This window comes from Chanodichthys erythropterus, chromosome 12 (genome assembly GCF_024489055.1).
Source record: "Chanodichthys erythropterus isolate Z2021 chromosome 12, ASM2448905v1, whole genome shotgun sequence".
Lineage (NCBI taxonomy): Eukaryota > Metazoa > Chordata > Actinopteri > Cypriniformes > Xenocyprididae > Chanodichthys > Chanodichthys erythropterus.
The window spans coordinates 38,791,515-38,815,354 of NC_090232.1; the positions used below are offsets into that span (position 1 = coordinate 38,791,515).

The 23,840-nt window shown below is 35.2% G+C and overlaps 1 protein-coding gene across 3 annotated transcripts in view; it reads left to right on the plus strand.

Moving 5' to 3' along the window:
• The window catches only part of bcl9 (BCL9 transcription coactivator), a 57,232-nt gene that overhangs the window by 23,464 nt on the left and 9,928 nt on the right, over nt 1-23,840 (plus strand). The window contains exons 3-5 of one of the 3 annotated variants that reach the window (XM_067404660.1): nt 3,103-3,180; nt 18,128-18,522; nt 22,525-22,859. In XM_067404660.1, coding sequence (XP_067260761.1) covers nt 18,185-18,522; nt 22,525-22,859 — 673 coding nt within the window. In that variant the 5' untranslated portion in view covers nt 3,103-3,180; nt 18,128-18,184. Of the gene's footprint in view, nt 1-3,102; nt 3,181-13,703; nt 13,999-18,127; nt 18,523-22,524; nt 22,860-23,840 lie in introns of those variants that run through there. The other 2 variants (XM_067404662.1, XM_067404661.1) reach the window with 2 other exon arrangements.

The window sequence follows — 23,840 nt, forward strand, 5'->3', positions numbered from 1 at the left end:
TGTGTTTATCTCATACAGAATCTGCCTTTCCGATCGACGTCTGTCTCTCACTCTCTCTGCCCTAAACGCATTCAAGTCACACTGTGCGGTGACCATAGAATAATCTGAACTCTGCCGTTCGGTCTCTGGTAGTGGCTCAACATCACACTGAAGCTTGTACTAAATGTGACTTCCTCCGATGATATGGCCAATTGATGTCACATCAGGAGAAATAATTTCGCTGTTAGAAACAGCACAGAAATGGTTCTCATGTGGAGATGCACAGTTTCTTCTGGTTTGATTTGGTGTAATATTCTGCTGACCCAACTATATGCTTTTTTTTTTTTTTTTATATTGTTGCTCACATTTATTAAAAACCCACATATGTGGGAGACGAGGCCTGTTGAATAGAGCATGCTAGCGCACAGGAAACTTTAGTTCACAATATACCACCCACCCTTGCCATTATCCAGTTAAAAGTTATACAAATAATAAAATGTCATAATAATCAACGTATGCTTCACTGGACATGGCAATGACAATGAACCAGATGCAGGAAGATTCTTTTAACGACTTTGGGGAAAGAGGAAACTGGATGTTGTTCAGCTCCTGTTTGGAGTAGGAAGTGACCTCATTAGATGAGGATGCTTCTGATGGGATTTAGAGTGTCACTTTTAAACAAAACAATGCATCATTTCTTTACACCATTGTATTCGTCTGCTCTTTGTCTGATTGTGGGCTTTGAAGCTCAGTTTATAACTGTGGGAGACATGTGTTTGCATCAGTGCTTGAAGCCTTTGATAAAGTTCTTTCATGTCTTATTTCTGAGTTTATTAAATTTGGGGACACCCACACAGACTTGCACCTTCTCTTTCACTTTCTTTCATTCATTCACCTACTCTTAAATTAAAAGGTACAAGCTTGCTGACTTCATCACGCTTGGAATAGAAGAGCCTCTCACCTGGTCAATGCATCTATATGTGTCTACTTTGCCTGTATTTGCGTTTGTTCCAATTTTACCTGTTATTGTGTTTTTTTTTTTAATTTTTATAATACACTCAAACTTTGTTCCATTTGAATTAAAAATGAAATATTTTGAAGAATATTCATGCTGCTCATTTCATTGCAATGGAAGCATATAGTGTCTCCTAGCCAACATGCTCCCGAAACTACGGAAGAGGATTAGGGCCAAGCAATAATAAAAAAAAATAAAACCATCTTGAGATTAAAGTTGTTACATTTCGAGAAATGTGTTAAATTTTGAGGAAAAAAGTCAAAATGTTGAGAATAAACTAATTAAATTAGGAGAAAGAAGTCGTTAAAATACGAGAACAAGTTCGTTAAATTATGGGAAAAATGTCGTTAAATTACGAGAAAGTTATTAAATTATGAGAACAAATTCGTAATTTAATGAATTTGTTCTCGTAATTTAACGATTTTTTTCTCATAATTTAATTACTTCTCAACATTCTATCTCGACTTTTTTTTTTTAAATTTAACACGTTTTTTTCTCGTAATTTAACGACTTTATTCTCAATTTTCTTGACTTTTTTTTCTCAATTTAACAAGTTTTTTCTCATAATTTAACGAGTTTATTCTCAACATTTTATCTCAACTTTTTTATTGAAATTTAACAACTTTAATCTCGAGATGGTTTTATTTTTTTATTATTGCTTGGCCCTAATCCTCTTCTGTAAGAAACAGTAATATTGTGTAAAGTAACTTTTTATATATTTTAAAGTGTAATTTAATTTATTACAAAGTTAAATTTTCAGTATCCTTACTCTAGTCTTAAGTGTCACATGATCCTTCAGAAGTCATTCTAATATGATGATTTGCTGCTCAAGAAATATTTCTTAATGTTAAAAACAGTGCAGCTTAATTTTTGTGGAAACTATGATAGTTGTTTTTGTTTTTCTTTGAATAGAAAGTTCGGTAACGCTTTATTTTAGGGTCTTTTAACTAGTTGCTTATTAGCATGCATATTGCTAGAATATTGGCTGTTTATTAGTACTTATTAAGCACATATTAATGCCTTATTCTACATGACCTTATTCTACATTCTTAATCCTACTCAATACCTAAACTTGACAACTACCTTACTAACTATTAATAAACAGTAAATTAGGAGTTTATTGAGGGAAAAGTCGTAGTTAATAGTGAATATGTGTTCCCTATACTAAAGTGTTACCGAAAGTTCAAATAAATGCTCATGTTTTGAAATAGAAATCTTGGTAACACAATTGTCATTATTAACTAGTTAATTATTAGCATGCGTATTACTAGGATATTAGCTGTTTATTAGTACTTATAAAGCACATTATTGCCTTATTCTGCACGACCATATTCTACATCCCTTAATCTACCCAATACCTAAACTTTACTGCTTATTAATAGTTAGTAACGTAGTTATTAGGAGTTTGAAGCAAAAGTTGTAGTTAATAGATAGTTAATGGTGAGAATTAGACCCTAAACTAAAGTGACAAATCTTTTACTTTAGATCAATTTTATGCATGCTTGCTGAATAAAATTATTACTTTCTTTCAAAAACTGTACTGACCCCAAACAGAAGGTAAAAAATTAGGCTCTTCATTTAAATTCTTGATATCCACTTTCAAATGTCATTCCTTCTTTTTCTTATTTAAAAAAAAAACAAACAAACAAAAAAACACAAGAATCAATAGCATTTATTGTCATTGATGTCAAACCTGGATCTTTACATCTTGAGCTATAGAGCTACTGCTGATGGCAGGGTTTTCTATGAAAAAAAGAGATCATACAGTTATTAAATGACATAAGGGAGTAAATGGTGATTTGGTTGAAATATTCCTTTCACAGGCTTCATAATGGTATATTACAGCATATAGAGAGTGTGTGGGAGAGGGTTTGACAAGCTTGACGGTTCTAAAGGTTCTTTATAATGATACACATTTCAAACAAGTGTCATTCAATCAAAATCTGGTTCACCCATCTATTATTAATCAAGCCATTACCTCACTCCATTCTGCAGATTTGGCTTTAACACACTACTCTTGCCTCTTAAAGCATTTCCTCAGCAGTGTTACATTGGCCCTCTGAGTGTGTTTAATAAATGTGTATTCTCCGTCTCTCTCTCGCTCTCAGATCGTTGTGCGGTTGGTGGTGTTCTGTTGCAGTCAGTGCAGTCATGGCCACAGCTATATCGTGACAAAGAGGGACATGGTGAGTGCAGCTTGCATATCTTATTTTCACGCCTGTGTTAACACATCCCTGTCAAACAACAGCTGTGATGTATTTATGGGTTTCATATACAGTATTGTTTAAGATTTGGGGTCTGTAAGATTTTTTTTTTAAAAGAAGTCTCTTATTCCCACCAAGGCTGCATTTATTTGATTACAAATACAGTAACGACAGTAATATTGTGAAATATTACTACAATTTAAAAGATCTGTTTTCAAGTTTAAAATATGTTAAAGTATAATTTACCTCTGTGATGGCAAATCAGAACTTTTAGTAACTGTTCTGAAATTATTTTAATTATTTTATTTTTAAATTCTTATTATCAATGTTGAATACATTTGTGCTGCTTCACATCTTTGTGGAAACTGTGATAGATTTTATTTTATTTTTTTTAGATTTTTTGATGTATAGAAAGTTCAAAAGAACAACATTGATCATTTTTTTTGTATTATAAATGTCTTTACTAGGGATGCACCTAAATTTCAGCTACAGCTTTTTTCTGTTTCAGGCCTTAAACGGTGAACAAAACAGACGTTTATTTAACACTTCTCAGATGGCATGTTTTGATCTAAAAACTACCTTATGTGCAGTTTAAATGTTTGTAAAACTCAATTTTAGCTACTCGAGTGCTGATTATTAAAAAAGTTTGATTAATTAATTGATTATCATTGGTTTTCGGCCAAGTGCATCCTGAATTTTCTGTTTCGGCCCAGAATTTTCATTTTGGTGCATCTTTAGTCTTTACTTTCACTTTGATCAAATTAATGCATCCTTACTGAATAGAAGTTTTAATTTATTAAAAAAAAAAACAAAAAAAACACTTACCCTATTCATGTTGCAACTGTTCTGGACAGTTGATGTCCAGTGCTGGTTTGGAGTTTGCTGAGTTGGGATATTTTTGGACCACAAATCCTCAACTGGTTCAACTGGTGGTGATCACCTGTAGCCATTGTTCATGACCTTCATTCACACAGGTGGACTAATAGTTGGACCCCTATTGGTATTTTAAAGAAATGGTTTTGCAGAACAGTAGGCTTGTTTAGGTTCAGATCCTTGGACTCTTGTTCACCAGACATGAACCTGTGAACCAACTTTAGATACAGTCGAATAGTCAGTTTAAGTAATGGATCCACTACATGTGGATGAGTATGATGCTGTTTGGGGCATTAGACATTTAAGCATTTGTACATAGGGGCCATTTTCCAGTATGGTCCATAGGAGTGTATAGCAGATGGATCCTCAGATGGATCTGGGCTCTAAAACAACTGGGCTGGATGTTGTAATACAATGGCTCTGTGCACCCAAAATGTTCTGGGTCTCTTCCCAAAATCAATAATTATAGTTCAGAATTTATTTGTTTGGCTCTGAAGAAACTTTCAAATAATAGTCAATGCCCCCCACCCCCTCTTTTACAGTGTATCTCTTCTTTTGTCAATTTAGAGAGAAATAAAGTTCAATGTATTGAAAACCCCCAATTAATATACTTTTAGCTAATAATGCTGGTTTATTACCAGTGAATCCCTTTATCTGTAAGAATGTGTACACATCTCAACCTTCCCCCTTCTTAGTATTCACTGATAATAACTGAGCTTGAAGTGACTGAACTGAATTGTTTTTAGCTTTACTTTAGCCTTGCAATTAATGGTTGTAAAATTTGATTGCTTGAGTGATGTCCAATGCTTCTGTCATTTGCTTATAGGCTCACTTTCATTTGTTGCTATATAGTTGTGGGTAAATTTGATTTGATTCTGATCATTTTAATACCACAACTAATATACTAATTGAACACGCATTCCTCTTTAAACAATTAAACAAAGCAATATAGCCTACTAGCCTTCAAGCAATAATTAAATTATTAGCATAGTGTTCACGGCATGATTATTGGCTGTAAATCATTTAGTAAGGATTTATTTAATGCTGATTGTTTAATACTGATTGGTTTGACTGAGAAGGAGACCTGTAATTAAAATTAGCTTTGTTTCATGTTAGATTGTAGAGGACTTATTAAATCTACTTATTAAATCGTATTATATCTTATTAAAGTTACCTAGCGTAGAGCAGTAAGTGCTGTTCTCTCAATTTTTTTTTTCCTGTCTACTACAGATATTGTAGAACCTGTTACACCGATACCAGTACTGTTGACATCCCTAATTGAGCATTGAGCATATAGTCCAGCTTTTTATTTGTAAATATTATTAGATTTTTTTTTTTTTTTGGGTGTTATCATGTGCATAGAATAGATCATAGGTGTTCGGTCCTGCTGCTGGAGATCTGCCTTGCAGACTTGAGCTGCGGCTGTAATTAAACGTGCACCTGAAAGAGCTAATCAGGGTCTTTGGTTCACTTCATCACTTATAAATTACAGTCAGGTGTTAGAGCAGATCTCTGCTGGAAGAAAGATCTGCAGGTGCAGGACTACGTCCTCCTCCTGACTGATAAATAGACTAATTACATGAAGTCACTTATCAGTTCATAAGTGTGCCATATTTATGGTGGACCTGTTTCTGTAGATCTCTGCAGCAGCTCTGTGGTGTAAAACCATATCATAACCAGGTATGATGATAAATCCTGTCTTTTCCACATTGGCCTTGAGTTTCCATGTTAATCGATGTGTGAACCAGTAGTTAATATTCTTTATTATATACTTAAATGGACCAGGGTGAAAATCTTTAGACAAGTTGTGTACCCTGTTTTGTTTTCAGACTGTTGAATATAATATAACTCCCATTTAACAACGCACGGTTTGACCTTCTCGGACTTTGAAGGTGTGACCTAATGAAGTCTGTGTCCTTCGAAGGATGCATGTTAAAATTACATGTTATTTTGTTTAGTTGTCTATTCAGAATCATAGGAGAATCGTAAAAAAAAAAAAAGTGATTCTCAGTCTATCTAGAATCACAGTGTAAGCTGAGGAAAGGTTTGACTGCTCGAAGCCATAAATTATTTATTCACTTTGTTTGCTTTCAAACACAATACAATATGATCTTTACTGATTTGTCTCAGAAGTGTCTATACAATGAGTGCGTTTACATGCACCCTGATGTCACTTCATGTAAACAGAATACTTCGATCAAACTAACGGAATTAAGCTCATAATCGTTGCAACCATAAATGCATTAAACTGGTGTATGCCGATTTTAATCATCATAAACAGGCATGTAAACCCAAGGGCTGGGTAAAAAAAATACTGATTTCTCTATTTCAGCGGTTCCCAAACTGGGGTACGTGAGGTGACGGAGGGGATACGCGAACAAATTGCCAAATGTTGCCATTCATTTAATTCTTCTAAAACCGACCATATGTTTTCTAACAGGCACAATGCCGTAAATACATGACTACATGAATGAATACATAAATACACCCAATCAAAATACCACATCTTTTGCGGTCAAATCTGACTGCGTCCATTTCCACATAAGCTGCGTGCATATAGGTTGCGCGCAGAGTCTGCTGCCTGAGCAAATCGCGCTACATTACCATCATTCTCGACAATGTACCTGTAAAACTCTTGATACAAAACATACCTTTTGTGTTCTTTTTAATATTGATATTATACGAGCAAGAATGCAAATCCAAATACCCACATGATTGCAAATGCGACATTGTTTTTATACAACATTTCAACAAACAAAAGGGTAATATTGAGTGATGTTCTTCACAGTATTGTCAGTATTTGATCTATTTTGCAACGAAATAATAGCTCCAACGAAAGCCACTGCAGAACTACAACACACATAGGTGTTTCCTGAAAGAAGACAGTGTCTTACTGCCATCTACTTGTTTTTTAGTATTTACAAGAATCACTTTTCAAGTTTTATCATTGTATATTTTTCTTTTTTTTTTTATATATATTTAAAACATTGTTAATGTTATAAAGGTATTTATATAAAGATTAAAAAAAATGCACTGGAAAGTCAATTTAGGGGGCAAATATTGTTTCTTAATGGAAAAGGTGCAGTCTAAGAGTAAGAGAGGAGGTATGCAGAAGGATGGTAAATACTCTGAAAAGTTTGTGAACCACTGCTCTATTTTAATCGATTCTCATTTTTATATAGCTGATAACAATTCCTAAATCCCAAGAATTGATCTTTTAGTCTGCTGTTTTCAGTTGATGAATGAACAGAACATTGTAGTAGAGTTGTAAAAAGTAAAGACTTCGGTACTAAGTCAGTAGTAACATTTTAAAAATGTGATGCTTTAAGCGCTGTTGAGCAGATTTGTAAACGCCTCTGATTGGCCATTGTGTTCACACGCTCATCAGATATGTCTGGGATTGGCTGCAATGATGAACGCTTCAAAAATGTTGTAAATAGACATCAGTGATGCTCTTCATTGAGCGTTTACACAGATACACACGGGAGCGTTAGAAAGCAGGCGTTTATCAGTGGACGGGTCTGCTTTCATACGCTCCCGCTTTCAAAACGCATTCATACCCTTCAGTGTGCTTTCAATCTCTCTCCTGTGCGTTGATCATTGTAGCCAATCACAGACATATCTGATGAGAGCATGAACGAAATGGCCAATCAGAGGTGTTTACGAATCCACTCAACAGTGCCCAAAGCATCACATTTTAAAAATTTCAGTACCAACTTTTGACAACACTACATTGTAGCGTGCCTCCCATCCAATTAATCACGTGCTTGGACATACACAGATGACATATGCTGTGCACACAACTTCAAGAATTAACTTTATTCTAATTTTCCCATCACTATGAATTAGAGCTGCTCGTTTCTGGATTAAATGAAAATCATGTTTTTTTGTTGTTGTTGTTGTTCTTGGTTTCAAATGGAGATCCCGATTTTCCTGAAATTCTGAATATAAAACTAAACAAAATAACATGTAATTTATTAGAGGTTCTGACAAAGTATTAATTGCTGGACTCTAATTACAGGAAAAATGTTTAATTAATTTAATTGAATGGTTTAAAAAAAAAATGGTTTTGAATGAATTCAGTGACTCGTTAATAAATACTTGTTTCTTTACTGGATGAATGAGTGTTTTTGAATGAATCTTTTGAATTAATGATTCAATAGTTGTGTCCCAAATTAAGCACTATACACTATGTACGTATGCACTTTGTATGTACTTATCCATGTAGTGTATGAATAAGGTTATTTTGTCATTCAACATCGAAGTCTAATAGCCTCTCCCCCTCCGCTACCTAATTAAAGCTACGATGGTTGAGTGCATAAAGTGTCCAACATTCCTCACTTTGCTTTTTCCGTTAATTTAGTGCATCATCCGGGTTTTTAAGGTGTACTTTCTTTTTCTTTTTTTTGGGAGGTTCTGTGTGAATGCACTACTCACACTATTTATACTTAAAAACATCATAGAATAGTGCAGAAGTATGTGAATTGGGACACACCATATGAAAAATACATTTTGGCATTAGATGTAATTAATACAACTGTTATTTGAAGCAGCAAGTTAGTTTCAAAAGGTGGTTTTCTCCATTTTGATCACTATCATTGACATCAGTGTTTATATCCTAAATTTAAACTGTTATCTTAGTACTTCTGTGATAATTTGAATATTTCCAACACAGAAATAACTACTGTGTGGTTTCAAAACTGCTCTCTCTGGCTCAGCATGGCAACACAAACACACATTTGAAAGTTCCGATATGATATTGTCAAAGGTTTAATTAGAGGTGGGTAGTAACGAATTAAATTTAATTTGTTACATTTACTTGTAGTTTTTTGGAGAATTTGTAGTTTTTAGAATAGATTTAAATGTGGGTACTTTAACTTGAGTACATTTGTAATGAAAAATCTGTACTTTTACTTCGCTAAGCACGCTGTCTCTTTCACGAACGATGCCCCATTCACAAATGAATCGCTCTCTTGAATCGATTCTGTTCAAAGACTTGATCAAACAAGTTGGCAAAACTGACTAAATTAGTTCGCGAATCAGTTTGAATGATTTGTTCAGTTCCTGTACGCACTGAATCGTCTGAAGCGGAGCGTTGGATGAAGTGGACCTACAGTCAATCAAAAGCAAATCTGCAGATGCATCCTATATTGTTTGCCAGCGATGAAGATCTTTATTAGTTGAACTGCGTATGCTGTCTGTGAACAATTCCACACAGGTATCGATTTCATTTGATTTCAATTCATACAGCCAATAGCCGACATTTTACAACCAAGCAGATTATTACGCCACGATAACAGTATGTAGCATTTCTTTACTGTTTTTATGGACATATATCTTAATTTATACATTAAATAAGATAGGCTACCATTGTTCAGAGATTATGAAATGAACACCCGCGGTTGCACAGTGGTGGCGCCAGCGACCTGTTCTTCTTGAAAATGAACGCCTTTACGTAGACACAGTTAACCAGTTTACACATGCCTGCAGAGTAGGGGTGTAACGGTACACAAAACTCACGGTTCAGTACATACCTCGGTTTTGAAGTCACGGTTCGGTACAGTTTTCGGTACAGCAGGTGGAGAGAAAACTAAACATAAAATTGCTTTTTTTTATTATTAAACAGAGGTTTACTGAACAAATTGTTTTTTTTTTCTTTCAATATATTAAATTAAATTAAAACAAAGTTTCTTAAGGATAAAAAAAATTATCTCTGCTAATGCTATAAACTATGTAGGGAGCCCTAACTTGAAAAAAGCCCAAACTATTAGCCTAAATTCAATTGCTTTTTATTTTTAGATAAAATAATCAACACTCAAATAACAAATTGTATGCAAACCTGTAAGCTGCACCTAAGGCAGTTTCTGCATTAACTTCTAAATGTTTTTACTCCAATTCGTTGCTGAAATATAATCATTTCTACACAGTGGCTGTTATTTTAACATCAGATTTATTTAAACAAACATTAAATAGCCTAATCAGGATATCACTAAAAGATTAAGTAAAATAATAAATATATATTGGCTAATGCAGTGCATATATTAAGCGAAAGAGTTCATTTCTCTAGCGAACTAACAAGCTGTGAACACTGAATGGCTTTTCTGAGGTAAATGCATCATGACATATTGTTGAATACGGACGCTTTCATTGATGTCTTTCCACCGTTGAAACACTGAATGAGCGATTACATGAGTTATGACCGTTTCAGTAAGTTGTACTGAATCTTGCAACATACCTTCAGATGTTCTTTCATGTTTATTCTGTAACTAGTATTAAGGAGGAAGAGATGAACACATTCACTTGTGCATTCACTTGTTTAAACTTCATGATTTCGTGGACAGAATTTGAAGGATGACACTTTGTTTCTTATCGAAAGTAACAAAACGCAGAGCTTATTGCGGTTATTGGTGGTGAATATTGTTTGCAATGTAATGCTTCTGTACACACGTGCACCGTACCGAAAGCCCTGTACCGAAACGGTTCGGTACAAATACGTGTACCGTTACACCCCTACTGCAGAAATATTCATTTTATTACATTTTGGAGAACAGACAAAGAAGATCCGTCAATGTGCATTTGATCATTGTTTGTGTTCAGATGTTTTGTGGTTATGAGCGCGAGCACAGCGAGTTTTCTCTTTTTTTCAAATGTAGCTATAGCCTACATTATTATTATACAGAGTAAAAGACATGCAATGCTATTTGGGCTACAGATGCCAGAAATAATGCTAGTCTCTTCTGTGTTTGTTGCAAAGTTATCGATCTAAATAATGGCATGCTCCTGTGTGTGTATATGTATGTGTATATATATAGTATATGTGTGTGTATATGTATGTGTATTTATATATATATATATATATATATATATATATAATATATATATATATATATATATATATATATATATATATATAATATAATATAATATAATATAATATAATATAATATAATACACACATGTACTTGAGTACAGTTTTTGGATACTCTACCCACCTCTGGGTTTAATAGACACAGGCGAATCGTTGTCATTAATAAAATAAGATTGCGTGGGTGTTTGATTCGAGATCACAATCTTTTTATGATTAATCATGCAGCTCTACTATGAATCGCTGAACTCTGTCAACACAACTCGCCTCCAGTCTCTGCTCCGTATCTTCATACTATGAATGCGATTGCAGCATTACATTGGCATTGCCTTGTTCATCACGGGACAAAATAATATCCAATACGACTATAGAAATCCGTTTTGCATTTGACGCAAGTAAATTAACTGTGGAAAAGTGCATTATTGGTGCACATGTAAACGCAGTCATTGAAACATCCCTGTAGCTTGAGTCTGGTGCTAGCAACGTGAAGGTTGTGAGTTTGATTCACGCAATACACTGTATAGTTTGAATGCACTGCTAGTCATTTTGTGTGAAAGTGTCTGTCAGGTGCATGAATGTCCGGATGGCTAGTCAGTCTGTGAAGCAGTTAGTCAATAATCTACAATTTACAGGCAGATCTGCTTGTTTGTGTCTTTGTCACTGCAGGCAGTCAGCCAAAGCAGACGGTCAGTTTAGACTCATTTCTTATCAGTCATTTGTGCATTATAAATGGGATTTGCATATGTCTGGCCTTTTTATAAGGAATGAAAGGATTTCTCCATAACCATGTAACTCTGAACGGTTCAGATTGATGGATTTTATGTCGACTGTTTGTTCTGGCTGCTGTACCTAGCCGTAAATCATGCAAGCTATCTCTTTAGCTGTCTTTATTATATTAACAGAAGCTACGTCTAAGAGCAATATAATAGCAGTTTCATACGACATCTGTATTAGTAAAGACTAGGATTTGGGTACGGAAAACCACAGCTAGCATTAAACGACAACTTATGTGTGTGCATGTGTTTATTTATTTTTTTCCACCCAAAGGCAATGGCTTTCAAGGTTATAGCAGCTCTTTTTGTCTGTGTGAGGAAAAAATATAAAAAAATCCTTTTCACCATGATGCCGCACGTGAGTGGTCGAGCCCACACGTCTCCTACACACATGCACACTCTCTTTATGATTTATAAGTGGGAGTATACAACCCTTGAGCCATGCAAAATGGAAATGCAGTTTAGGAAGCTTTGCTTTAACTGAATAAGGGTGGCAGGACCTCTGCCGTAAACAGCCCATTACACAGTTCATATAGTCATTTAAGCCTCACGGCTCTGTGGCGTCCAGCTCTGCTGTCTGTGTGCACAACGCACCTCCTGCTATTTTTCTATTTGCCTGTTTGCTTTCCTGATGATGCCCTGTAGCAGAACCGCCGGCCGGCCGCATCCCGAGCGCCTTGCCGTGTATCCTTGATATTGCTGTGCCAGTTTTGAGGTAATGGATTGTGGAAATATACAGCGAACGGGCTTGATCTACTTGTAGCACTGCGCGATACAGAAGAAGCTTGCTTTCTTGCTTGCTTGCTTTTTCGCTTTATTTTACGCTTTCTTTCCTTCTTCCTTACGTTCTTCGGCCTTGATTTTTCTCTTGCTTTCTCTTTCGCTTTTTCTTTCTCGCTTTCTCTCTCTCGCATTTTCTTTTTCACTTTCGATCTCCCTTTTTTTCTCTTGCTATCTCTTTTGTCTCTTTCGTGCTTTCTCGCTTTGTTTCTTTGTTTTTTCTTCCTTTCTCCTTTCTTTCTCACTTTCTCATTATTTCCCTTTTGCTTTATCTTTCTTTCTCTCTCACTTTTTCTTTCTTGCTTTCTCTTTCGCTTTGTGTCTTTCTCGGTTTCTTTCTCTTGCTTTTTTCACTTTTTCGGTCTTTCTTTCTCGCTTTCTCTTTTCTTTTTCTTTCTTTCTTTCTTGCTTGCTTTAGCTTTCTCTTCTCTTTGGCTTTGTCTTTGGTTTCTTTCTCGCTTTTTTTGCTTGCTTTCGGTCTTTTCGCTTTTTCTTTCTCGCTTTTTTCTTTCTCTTTTTCTTTTCTCGCTTTGTCTTGCTTTCTCTTTCGCTTTCTTTCTTTCTCGCTTTCTTTTTTCGCTTTTTCTTTTGGTCTTTTTTCTTTCTTTTGGTCTCTCTTTCTCGCTTTCTTTCTTTCTTTCTTTCTTTTTCTTTTGTGTGTTATACTAATAATAAAAATGATGTAGTTCAATTTAGCTTTATTACTGAAATATATTTATTTATTATTTTTATTTTGTTTGCAATATATTAAAGTGTGAATATTTTCAGCCTGCATTATTGAAGCTGTGATTTTTCAGATTTAACTGGATATCTCATTGCGCTGGCAACTGTTTTCACCTCTTTCTTGTGCCCACTCACTCAAGGCTGGACAGGAAGTGTAAGCGCATTCTGGAATGTTTGTCCATTTCTGAGAAGGAAGTGGAAGAGTCTGAGCTTGAATGCACAACATGCATTCTCTTCACCCATTTCTAGCCCCACAAGTTCAAACCTCATCACAGGCTTCTTATGCTCGCAATTGGGCATGGAGTATAACAGGGTTTTTTTATTATTATTATTATTATTATTATTAGAATCAATGTGTATTTTTTTTTGTTTTTTTTTTCCATTTTAAATAATTTTGCATAAAAAAAAAAAAAATCATGTTTCAAATTTGTCTGTGCATGCTGTTTCAAAGAGAAATTCCTCTGTGTCTCTTGAAAGCCTTTAGATGCATTTAGAAATGTAGTAAAACTGTGTGTGCAAGTATCTGTCTGTACCTTTTAAGCGCACAAGTGTTGTAACTCTTCAAGCAGATTGGTGGGTGCGTGTGTGTTTTTGAGGCTGTTGTAGATCCAGGGCCTGTCGGTTGGGGTTGCCTTGGCAACGGTGTTGGTGGGTGTGCGTGCACGAAGAGAAATGTCTGTGGCGGGCTGGAGAAGGCTTGACGGCCATGCTGCTGCCGCTGTACGCCATTAGAGCAGCACACCGGCCTGGCGGCCTCTCACACTGCAAACGGTGAAATCTGAGAATGTCAGTATGCAAGTGTGGGTTCAGGAGGAGAGAGAGGGGCCATGCAAGGAAACCATGCTTTAAATGACAAAAAAATGAAATGGCTGCCTCAATTGACGTGTTAATTTCTCATTCTGTGTTTCCTTTTTACTTTTTCATATTAAACAGAGCTCTATGCTTGTTTTCTTTGAAAGAAATTAATTCAGCAAAGATGCATTAAACTGATCAAAAGTGGATAGTAAAGACATTTATAATATTATAAATTCTGAATACTGACAGTAAAATATCACTGTCAGGGTTGCCAGGGTCTGCATAACAAAACTAGTCCAATGGCCAATCATAAATAGTTCATTGCGATTTTGTCGGGAGCCACATTTTTAGCTAAATTGAGGCAGTAGGAATCAACCCATGGAAAAAAAATCAACCCACACTGATCACTGTTTCCACATATATATACATTTCATATATATATATATATGAAATGTTTCTTAAAGGTACAGTATGTAATATTGACAGCTAGCTGTTAAAACGGGTCACAGTATTGGTTTTTTTTTTTTCGTCTTCTGAGTCGGGGCTCACGTGTTTGCCAGATTGAGGACATGCAACTGCAATCTCTGACCCAGTTCGTTTGCTTGGTTGCATGGTTGCATGGTTGCAATACGCTGTGTTTTCCAACAACTGGCAACCCTGGTTGTCAAAATACTATTGGGTAAATTGGCAGTGGGCAGGATCACACAGACCAAAACAAAAACTGACATTTCGACACAGAACGCATATTTCAAAGTAGAATAACTGGCTGTAGCATTGTTTTGTCTTGTTTTGGAGAAATAAGAAAGCGAACTTGGCATGTTTCCTAAATCTCTGCAAACATATTATGGTATTTTTATGCTTTAATACAGTCAAAATAACCCAAAACAACAAAAAACAGCACCTTTTTAAGCAGCAAATCAGCATATTGGAATGATTTCTGAAGGATCATGTGACACTAAAGACTGGAGTAATGATGCTGAAAATTCAGTTTTGGCATCACAGAAATAAATTACATTTTAAAATGCTTTAAAATAGAAAATGGTTATTTTTTATTGTAATATTTTACAATACTGTTTTACTGTATTTTTGATCAAATAAATATAGCCTTGGTGAGCATAAGAGACTTCTTTTAAAAACATACCAACCACAAACTCTTGAATGGTAGTGTGATTTTCTTATTTTTGCACTGTAAAAATAATCAGGTCAATGTAATCTTTACAGGTGGAACTAAACTACATCAGACTGATCACTTTAGGCGAACAAATATGTTAGCACTTTCATAATTTAATAAGTCGATAGCAAGCGTTAATGCTTAACAGCATATGTATGCTTACTTTCTCTGTTGACATGAATAGAAAGCAATGAATAGCAGCCAATAAGTGTGCGAAGCAAATTGCATCTTAAATGAATTAAGGAGTTTTTATTCTGATGATATTAAGTTTCAATCATGTCACTGATGTGCGCAAATAATTTTCTCACATTCACGCATTATTTTAACTTGCAAATGCAAGCAAATGCAAATGTTGAGCCTTGATATTAAATCATATTACATATTAGTGGGATATGTTGTTGTTTTAATTGTTTAAAGAAGGTTAAGCTGGATTGCGACTGGGTTTAGATGGTGTTTGAAAACTATGACTAGCATGTTTTATTTGGAATTTCTCTGCATTATAATAAACTATTATGTTATATATTATAATAAATCATTTACCTGTAGTATAAGCATTATAATAAACATTTGCCCTTTTTTTCTGAGAAGCTTCATAAAAGCATTAGGTTTAGTGTTATGTCTTTCAGTTCTCACTGTTAGGCTGGGAGGGAATATGTGAGGGAATATGTGAGATGCTTGCATCATTTGAGTGTTTTGGAAGCTGCCCTGAATATTTTCTGGATGACAACACAGTCTGACACTGCAGCTTTTTGAGAGGGTTCTCGTATCTTATGAAAGCTAGTGTTTGCGTAAAAGCTGAAGGCCACTACATGTTAACACAATCTCATTCACACACAGAAGCACTAGGACACCCTGAAAGACAAATGCAATCATTCTCACTCCTGTGATTTTTGTAGGTTATTGAAAAGATTTTGTGAAGAATTTTTGAAGTGGTACACGTTTCACCTTCTCTCTCTTTCTATACTTGTAATCTGGACTTTTTAAATTTCTAAAATATACCGTGGGGTCAAATTTGGGTTACTGTTCAAAAGATTGGGGTCGGTACGATTTTTTTATTTATTTTTTTTTTTTTATGTAAAAATTAAGTTTCTTTACCATTTGATCAAAATACAATAACTGTAATATTATGATAAAAATATTAAAATTTAAAATGGTATGGACAACTTTTGGACAACTTGGACAACTTTTGTAACATTGTAAGTGTCTTTAATATCACTTTTGATCAAATTAATGCATCCTTGCTGAATAAAAATATAAATTTTCTTTAGGAAAAAATACTGACCCCAAACTTAACTCAAGATAAACAAATCAAACATTTGAAGTTGGAGTACATCATCTGCAGATTTCATCTGAGACTGGCTTTTGCTGAATGTTTCAAAGTATTGTCAAGTTGGATATTTGAATCCTCCAACTTTCTGGTCCATCCATTTTGCTTGGATTTTAAAGTTTTCCAGTCCTATTACAGACACTTGCCTTTAAAACATGGTGGTTCTCCTTCCTGTTAATGTGTTCTCAGTGTGTTGTTCTGGTTCAGACAACAAAATCCACCAGCAAACTGTTTTCGGTCTATCACACGCCTCCATCCGAGATGTTACATGACTTCTTGTTTTCAACAAATCATTATTTTGGTGGCCTTCAGTCTGACTCTTCAGTCAGTTTTGGATGATGGCCACTGCCTGGCAGATTCACAGTTCCACATTTTCTCACCTTTTATTTCACAGAGTTTTGGCAAATGTGCAGTGTTTTGAAATGTTCTTATATTCTTGGCATGACTGGTATTTTTGGAGAACATTTGTCTTGGATGTGATTGGAATGTTCTGTGGATTTCATGGTGTAGTAATTTGGTGTGGATGTTCATAGACACTTAAGGTTATTCATGACTCTTATGGAACATGTCTGCACAGGTGGACAAACAAGTAAACATGTGACCTGAAGTTGGTTACTTCTCTAGAGCTAGTTTAGCTGTGGCAATGCAAAGAGATAAGTAGATTTAAAATACACTGCCATTCTTTTTTTTTTTTTTTTTTTTTTTTTTTTTTGGGAAGAATCTAATACTTCTATTCAGGATGTATTAAATTGATCAAAAGGTACAGATCTTTAGCAAAATTATGAATGTCTTTACTATTTCAAATAAATGCTGTTTTCCAAGCAGCATTTCTTGAGCAGCCAATCATAATATTAGAATGATTTGATTTCTGAAGGATCATGTGACACTGAAGACTGGAGTAATGATGCTGAAAATTCAGCTTTGCGTCACACAAAGAAATCTTAAAATACATTAACAGAAAACATTTTAAATTGTAATATTTCACAATATTATTGCCTTTACTATAATTTTGATCAAATAAGTGCATCCTTGTTTTTTGAAAAAAAAAAAAAAAAAAAAATATATATATATATATATATATATATATTTTTAAAAAATCTACACCCACTTTTGGTCACAATCGTTAGTGTATATTACAAAAGGGCAAATGTTACATTATTGAGACATGGGCTAATCGTGTATTTTTGATGTGTTTCTGAGCATGGTGTCTTTTCACTTTTCAATAAATAAAAAAAAAAAGTAAACAAATACAAAATTGCTCTTAAACTAAATGTTGGTTTGTTGTGGTGTCTTGTATTTTGATTTTTCTTTCTAAATTTCTAATCATTTTAACACCCATTTTTGGCACCCTATTTATTTTGAATGTTTCATTTGTTTTTATTTTCTAAATGTTAAACATTGTTGCATTTTTATTTTCTGAAAGTTTGTCAGTTATGTTGTTTTTTTTTTTGTTTTTTTTTTAATGGATATGGTTTAGGTTGATTTTTGGATGTTGTACTTTGACGTTTTTTTCCCCCTTAATCTCTTCTATTTTGATATTGAATTAATTGAAGTCAACCAAATGTAAATGTTTGCTTGCCTTCATGGTATTAACTAACTGTTCTCTGTTTGTTTGCGTTTAGTGTGGCCAGGGGCTGTGAGGGCTCCTTGGGGAGACTCCAGACAAGCCCACACAGAGAATGCTGGAGGTGCAGGAGGAGAGACCAGCAGCAGCAGCCACGGCTACCACCGCAGCTACCGGAACCACAGGAAACGCTTCAGGCAGGAAGGAGAGGGCCAAAGAACGGCAAGAAGAGGGCCAGGACTGCAGCAGCCCTGTCGCAACCCCCAATACCGGGCCCCGGAGCACCCGGGCCAAAGCTACGCCCACCACTACACATACACACTCCCACACACATACACACACCTCTAGTCCCCACCAGCACTCTACTGCTCCTGCCTCTGTCGCACTGGGACTGACGTCAATGCATTCCAGCAACCCCAAAGTGAGGAACTCTCCATCGGCTAACACTCAGAGGTGAGAGAATCCTACATGCATGCATGTACATGTATGTACTATTCCTTCTGGAACTTTTATATGTGTATACGTACACTACAGATCAATGTTTTTTTTTTTTTTTTTTTAAATAAAATTAATACTTTTATTCAGCAAGGATGCATTAATTGGATCAAAAGTGACAGTATAGACAATTAGTGTTTCAAAAATTTATTTAATGAACTATGAACTTTCTATTCACCAAACAAATCCTGAAAAAAGTATCACTGTTTAATAATTAAGCAGCCCAGTATTGATAATAATAATAAATGTTTCTTGAGCAGCAAATCAACATATTCAAATGATTTCTGAAGGCTCCTTTCAAAATTATTAAAAAATCTTACAAACTTTTTTTTGAATGGTATTGCATATAGCAATACAACGACAACATGATAAAATTAATAAAATGCTATGATTAATAAAAATAGTTTGGAATGTGCAGTGTGGCATGCAAAAATGTATAGAAGTGAGTGAAGAGAGCATTGGGAAATATATGGATTAACATGCATTTTCAGTAATGCTGAAAACAATATTTGACATTTTTATTGAAAATATCAATTACTTGAAGAAATAATCAACAAGAATGTCACCACAGTTGACTAGGTGTCCAACAGATGACTAGTGGATATTTCTATCTAGAGTTGTTTTGAACACTTTGACTAGTTGGTTTTGAAAATATGTAGTTTCGAACATCCCTAATATTAATGAAGCATCCCTTGTTTTATTGCATCGCCTGGGTAAATGTTAATAAACAGTTTTAATGCAGAAGGACAAATGTAGATGCAATGAATTCACTGTGATCTTATATTAAACTATTCTTAAGCGTATGAGGAGTTGTTGTTTTAATTTCTTTTTAATGAAGATGTACCACACCAGCGAATCATTTGCTGCCCACTTACTTGCAATTCCCCCTCTGCTTATGTCCATTGAGCTGTCTCTTGTGGACAGGAAACCAGCGCAAGCTGAAGTAACTGCGGCTGAAGTGCAGGGGAAACTGTGCCCTAAAGGCAGAGCTGGACCTGGAAAGCTTCCAGAACCTCATTGAGCATATGAGAAACTGACCCACTTCAACTCAGCCAGAGCTTATATATCCCGCCCTGCTGGACGTTGGTTCCAAAATGGCTGCTCTTGCTGATTCATAGATCTGGATCTGGTTAAGGCGTCGACAGAGGGGCTCCTGGGAGTCCTTCAGTGAACGTTATGGCGCACAGCCTAATCACACCCCATTTTGTATATGTTTGCAGCTGCTGTCCAAGGCATTTGGATTTTCTCTGAATGTTGGAAAATATTTTGCATTATAGTGTGCAGAGCTCTGAAACACAGCCATTGCCTGTGTAACTGGTAACTTTTGGAAAGCGGTTTGCGCTTTCGGGCACACATTCAAGATCCAAAATGGTGGCAATGGACAAGGAATATTTTTACTGCCAAACCCAAAGGTGTCCAACAATGACCAGCCCTTACTGTTGGCGTGTAAATAGTTTCCCCTGGTTTCCTTACAGTTGGCATGTAACCAGACACTGTGGACCCATTGCTTTGGGTATGGATTGAGGCTAGCTTGTAGGAGATCTGGTTTGATGAGTTTTGATTAAATATTAACCTGGCACTCTGTCAACAAAGAACAGGGCTAGGACATAAGGGCAGTGGAAGTACTGTAATTGCGTCACCGGTACATGTCAAGATTTTCCTCCTATTATTGAATGGCATGTTTTTAGGGTGTGGTGACTGCAATCGGCTGGTCAGCTGCTAAGATATGACTCAGTTGTCTGTTTTTTCACTCTGGCCTATGTGTTTTGGTGGGTTCTTTACCAAAGCGAGGGAATGTAATGGTTATGACTTAGGATCCCACTTCTTTTCCACAGACGAAGTGGAAACTGCAGAAACATTTAGTGCTGCTTGTTCTTTTAAGGTCTTGTTTTGTATTTCTGATTCTGCAACATGTGAGACTATTGAGTGAAAGCATTTTGATGCCTTGTTTTGATGGATTACAATCTATGACAGTTATAAATTAACAACTCACAATATACAATAAATTAGGGCTGCATGATTAACCGAAATAAAATCGAAATCGTGATTTGGCTTAGTGCGATTATGAAATCACAAAGGTTGTGATTCTAAATTAAATGTATGCGCAGCATGTTTCATGTTGAAACACAGCACTGTGTTCAGAGCGGCTCGATCGCAGTAAATGCTGCTGCACAACGTACATGCTGAGTCACAACATACATTTTTTTTTTTTTTTTTTTTTTTTTGTAAAAGGAACATGCGCCAAACATCATTTTAAACTTGTAATGGGACAAAAGAGAACATTTAACAACATGTTTTTGCTCCTACTCACTTATTAACTTCAGCTGTGTGTTTGAAACAACTTCCTTTTGTGATTAACATGGCTTCCTACCAAAGAAAGAGTCAGAAAATATATTATTTTATAGTATACAGTGATCGAGACTGTCAATTAGCATTGCATTATAAATATACTTTATTATGAAAATACCCGAGATGGCTTGAAAAACAGACAAACCATATATTGTCGCAATTGTGTTTGTCTTCATTTTTCATTAGTAAAAGCGTCTATCTGCGTTTTATTCAGGTGGTGCTGCATTGATATCTGCATGACTTTGTTTATTTAAGGGATTTCCATAAGTTTTTTTTTTTTTTTTTTTACTTTTATGAGTCTCACTTTGGGCTTTCTGTGCAAGGGCGCCCTCTGGCGTCAAGTATGAATGAAACGGTCATTACATTACATGTGTATACTCAATGCTCACGTCACTGTTTTGGGTAAAAATTGGAATAATATTTTTCTCTAAAGAAATTTAGATGTATGCGAATTTAGATGTGTGAATCTATAAATTTTTCTCCAGTGTAGAGAAGTGTACAGGAGTGAGTTTTTTTTTTTGTTGTTTTGTTTTGTTTGTTTATTTTTATAAAGTGGATACACAAGATTTCCTGACAAAAATTAAGAAATTGTCAATATTTTTTTTATCAAAACCTTAGACCTTTCTAATGATCATCATAATTATTATTAGTCATATAAAAAACAAATTTTTAGTCAACTTGTGCAGCCCTACAAACAAGCACAATAAACCTAGTGTCCTTTTTTTAAAAAAAAAAAAAAATTATAGCATTTTCAGTGCCATTAATTTTAAACCTCAAAAATTGCAATTGGATTGGATCATGCAGCCCTACAATAAATTTATAAAAAGTAAATGCCAACACAACAAAAGATTGAGGTCAGTAAGAATTTAGATTGTAGTTATTTCTTTTAAAAAAATTTGAACACATTTGAAATATTTTAAAATATGAAGCATTATTTTCAAATGTTAGTTTTTTTTTTTTTTTTTTTTAAGTATTTCATATTACTTTTTTGACTATTTTTAATCCAGTAAATGCAAACTTGGTGAGCATAAGAGACTTATTTTAAAAACTTTTTTTTTTTTAAATCATACCGACCCCAAAACCTTTGAATGGTAGTGTATGTGTTAATTTTTTTGTTACATATTTAAGTCTTAAATAAAAAGTATAACATTGTTGCATAGTTTGCAAATACCAATGCTCAAATTTTCACAGAAAACTAAACGTTTTGAGTTTGTAACACAGCTGGCCCAATAGAGCAAATTACATTACTTTTAGCTGACCGGAAACACACTCGAATTCTCCCTGAGATATGAGAAATATTTTATTTATCTCTATTCTAGATGTTGATTTATGTCAGTCTTTCTCAGCTCCATTCCTCGAGACCCACTACCCAGAATGTTTTAGATGTTTTCCCTATTAGACACACTAAGAATCTGATGAGTTGAATCAGGTGTTTTAATTAGTGAGACATCTAAATCATTCTGGCAGGTGCATCCCCAGGACTGGAGTGGAGAAACACTGATTTATGTAGTAGTTTAGCAGTACCAATGTTTTATTAGTTCTGAAATCAGAGATCTTGACCATCCACGTGTGCCCTGGGCTATTCTCACAGACTTTTTTCGCTTTTCTCAGCAGTCCGAAATCCAAGCAGGAGGCCATGGTGAGGTCGCCACCCGTAATGTCCCCCTCCAGCGCCGCACAGATGGACTCCAAACTGCCCAACCAGGGAAAGCAGGGGGGCGCCGGCAGCCAATCACAGTCGTCTCCTTGTGACCCCAAGACGCTGAGTGGAAGCCACACACCCAAAGGTCCCCAAGGCCCCATAGGGAGTATGGGACTCAAAAATGGACAAGGCCTGAGTTCAGGCAATGGTGCAAAAGGCAAGATTAAGAGAGAGAGGAGCACTTCAGTGGAGTCATTCGAACAAAGGGATACAGGAACGCCAAGCAATGAAGGGGACCAGAAAGGTAAAAAAAAAGCTATGAATTGCTTGTTTTCCACCTACAAGTTTAATTATAAAGCTGATTCAGAGCTCTTGCATTCATAATGTGTCATTCAATAAAGGGATCATTTAACCACTGTGGTTTTAAATGACCTATAGTGTGGTTTTAAGCATCTCCAGTATCTTGTCTTACTATCTTGGTCAGGTAATTATATTGAGCGGTGTCATGATGTGCAGTTATTTTTGTATCTCTGAATATTATGATCATCCTGTGGCACAGAACGATAATGTTACCACCTTGTTCTGACATTGAATGGACTTTTTTTCCAGAGTGAGCATTAGGCACATTCTCAGGAAATGAAGCGGTTTCTGTCTAAAACATTTTATTTCATTTGAAAAAGTTACTGCTCAACTTCCAAGAAACTATATTTTTCCCACCTCAGGCCCATGTACCAGCACTGTAACCTCCATAGCAAGAGGTCTCCCCAGTTTTGAGATTAGTGGTCAACCAAAATGATTTTTTTTTTTTTTTTTTTTTTTTTTTTTTGGTGGTGATGCATTTTTAAACTACCACCTCTGATCTTAAATATGTGGTTACAGCCTTGCAAAGTACCAGTAGCTATTTATTGTCGATAACCCTTAAGCACTACATTATTCAGCCCACTCACAGTAGGAAATTAATTTGCTTACAATTTGAATAGATAACTGAGGAAAGTTTGGTAGTATCTGGTTGTTTTGTTGCTGCCTTGAAATAAATCACGTTATAATTGGATGAAATTACATGATGATTTTGTATATTTTTAGCTTTACAAGGCAAATACAAGTATAAACATGATAAAATACTGAAAGATTGTAACAGTTTTGTTTTTTTAACATATTCAAAAATCTAAATAAAGGCTAATTTTAGGTAGAATGGTACAGAATTGGGACATAGTATTTGTTTATATATTTTATTTACATTTTATTTTTGCATAATGTCCTGAGAATGAGCCATTAATGCTCTTTT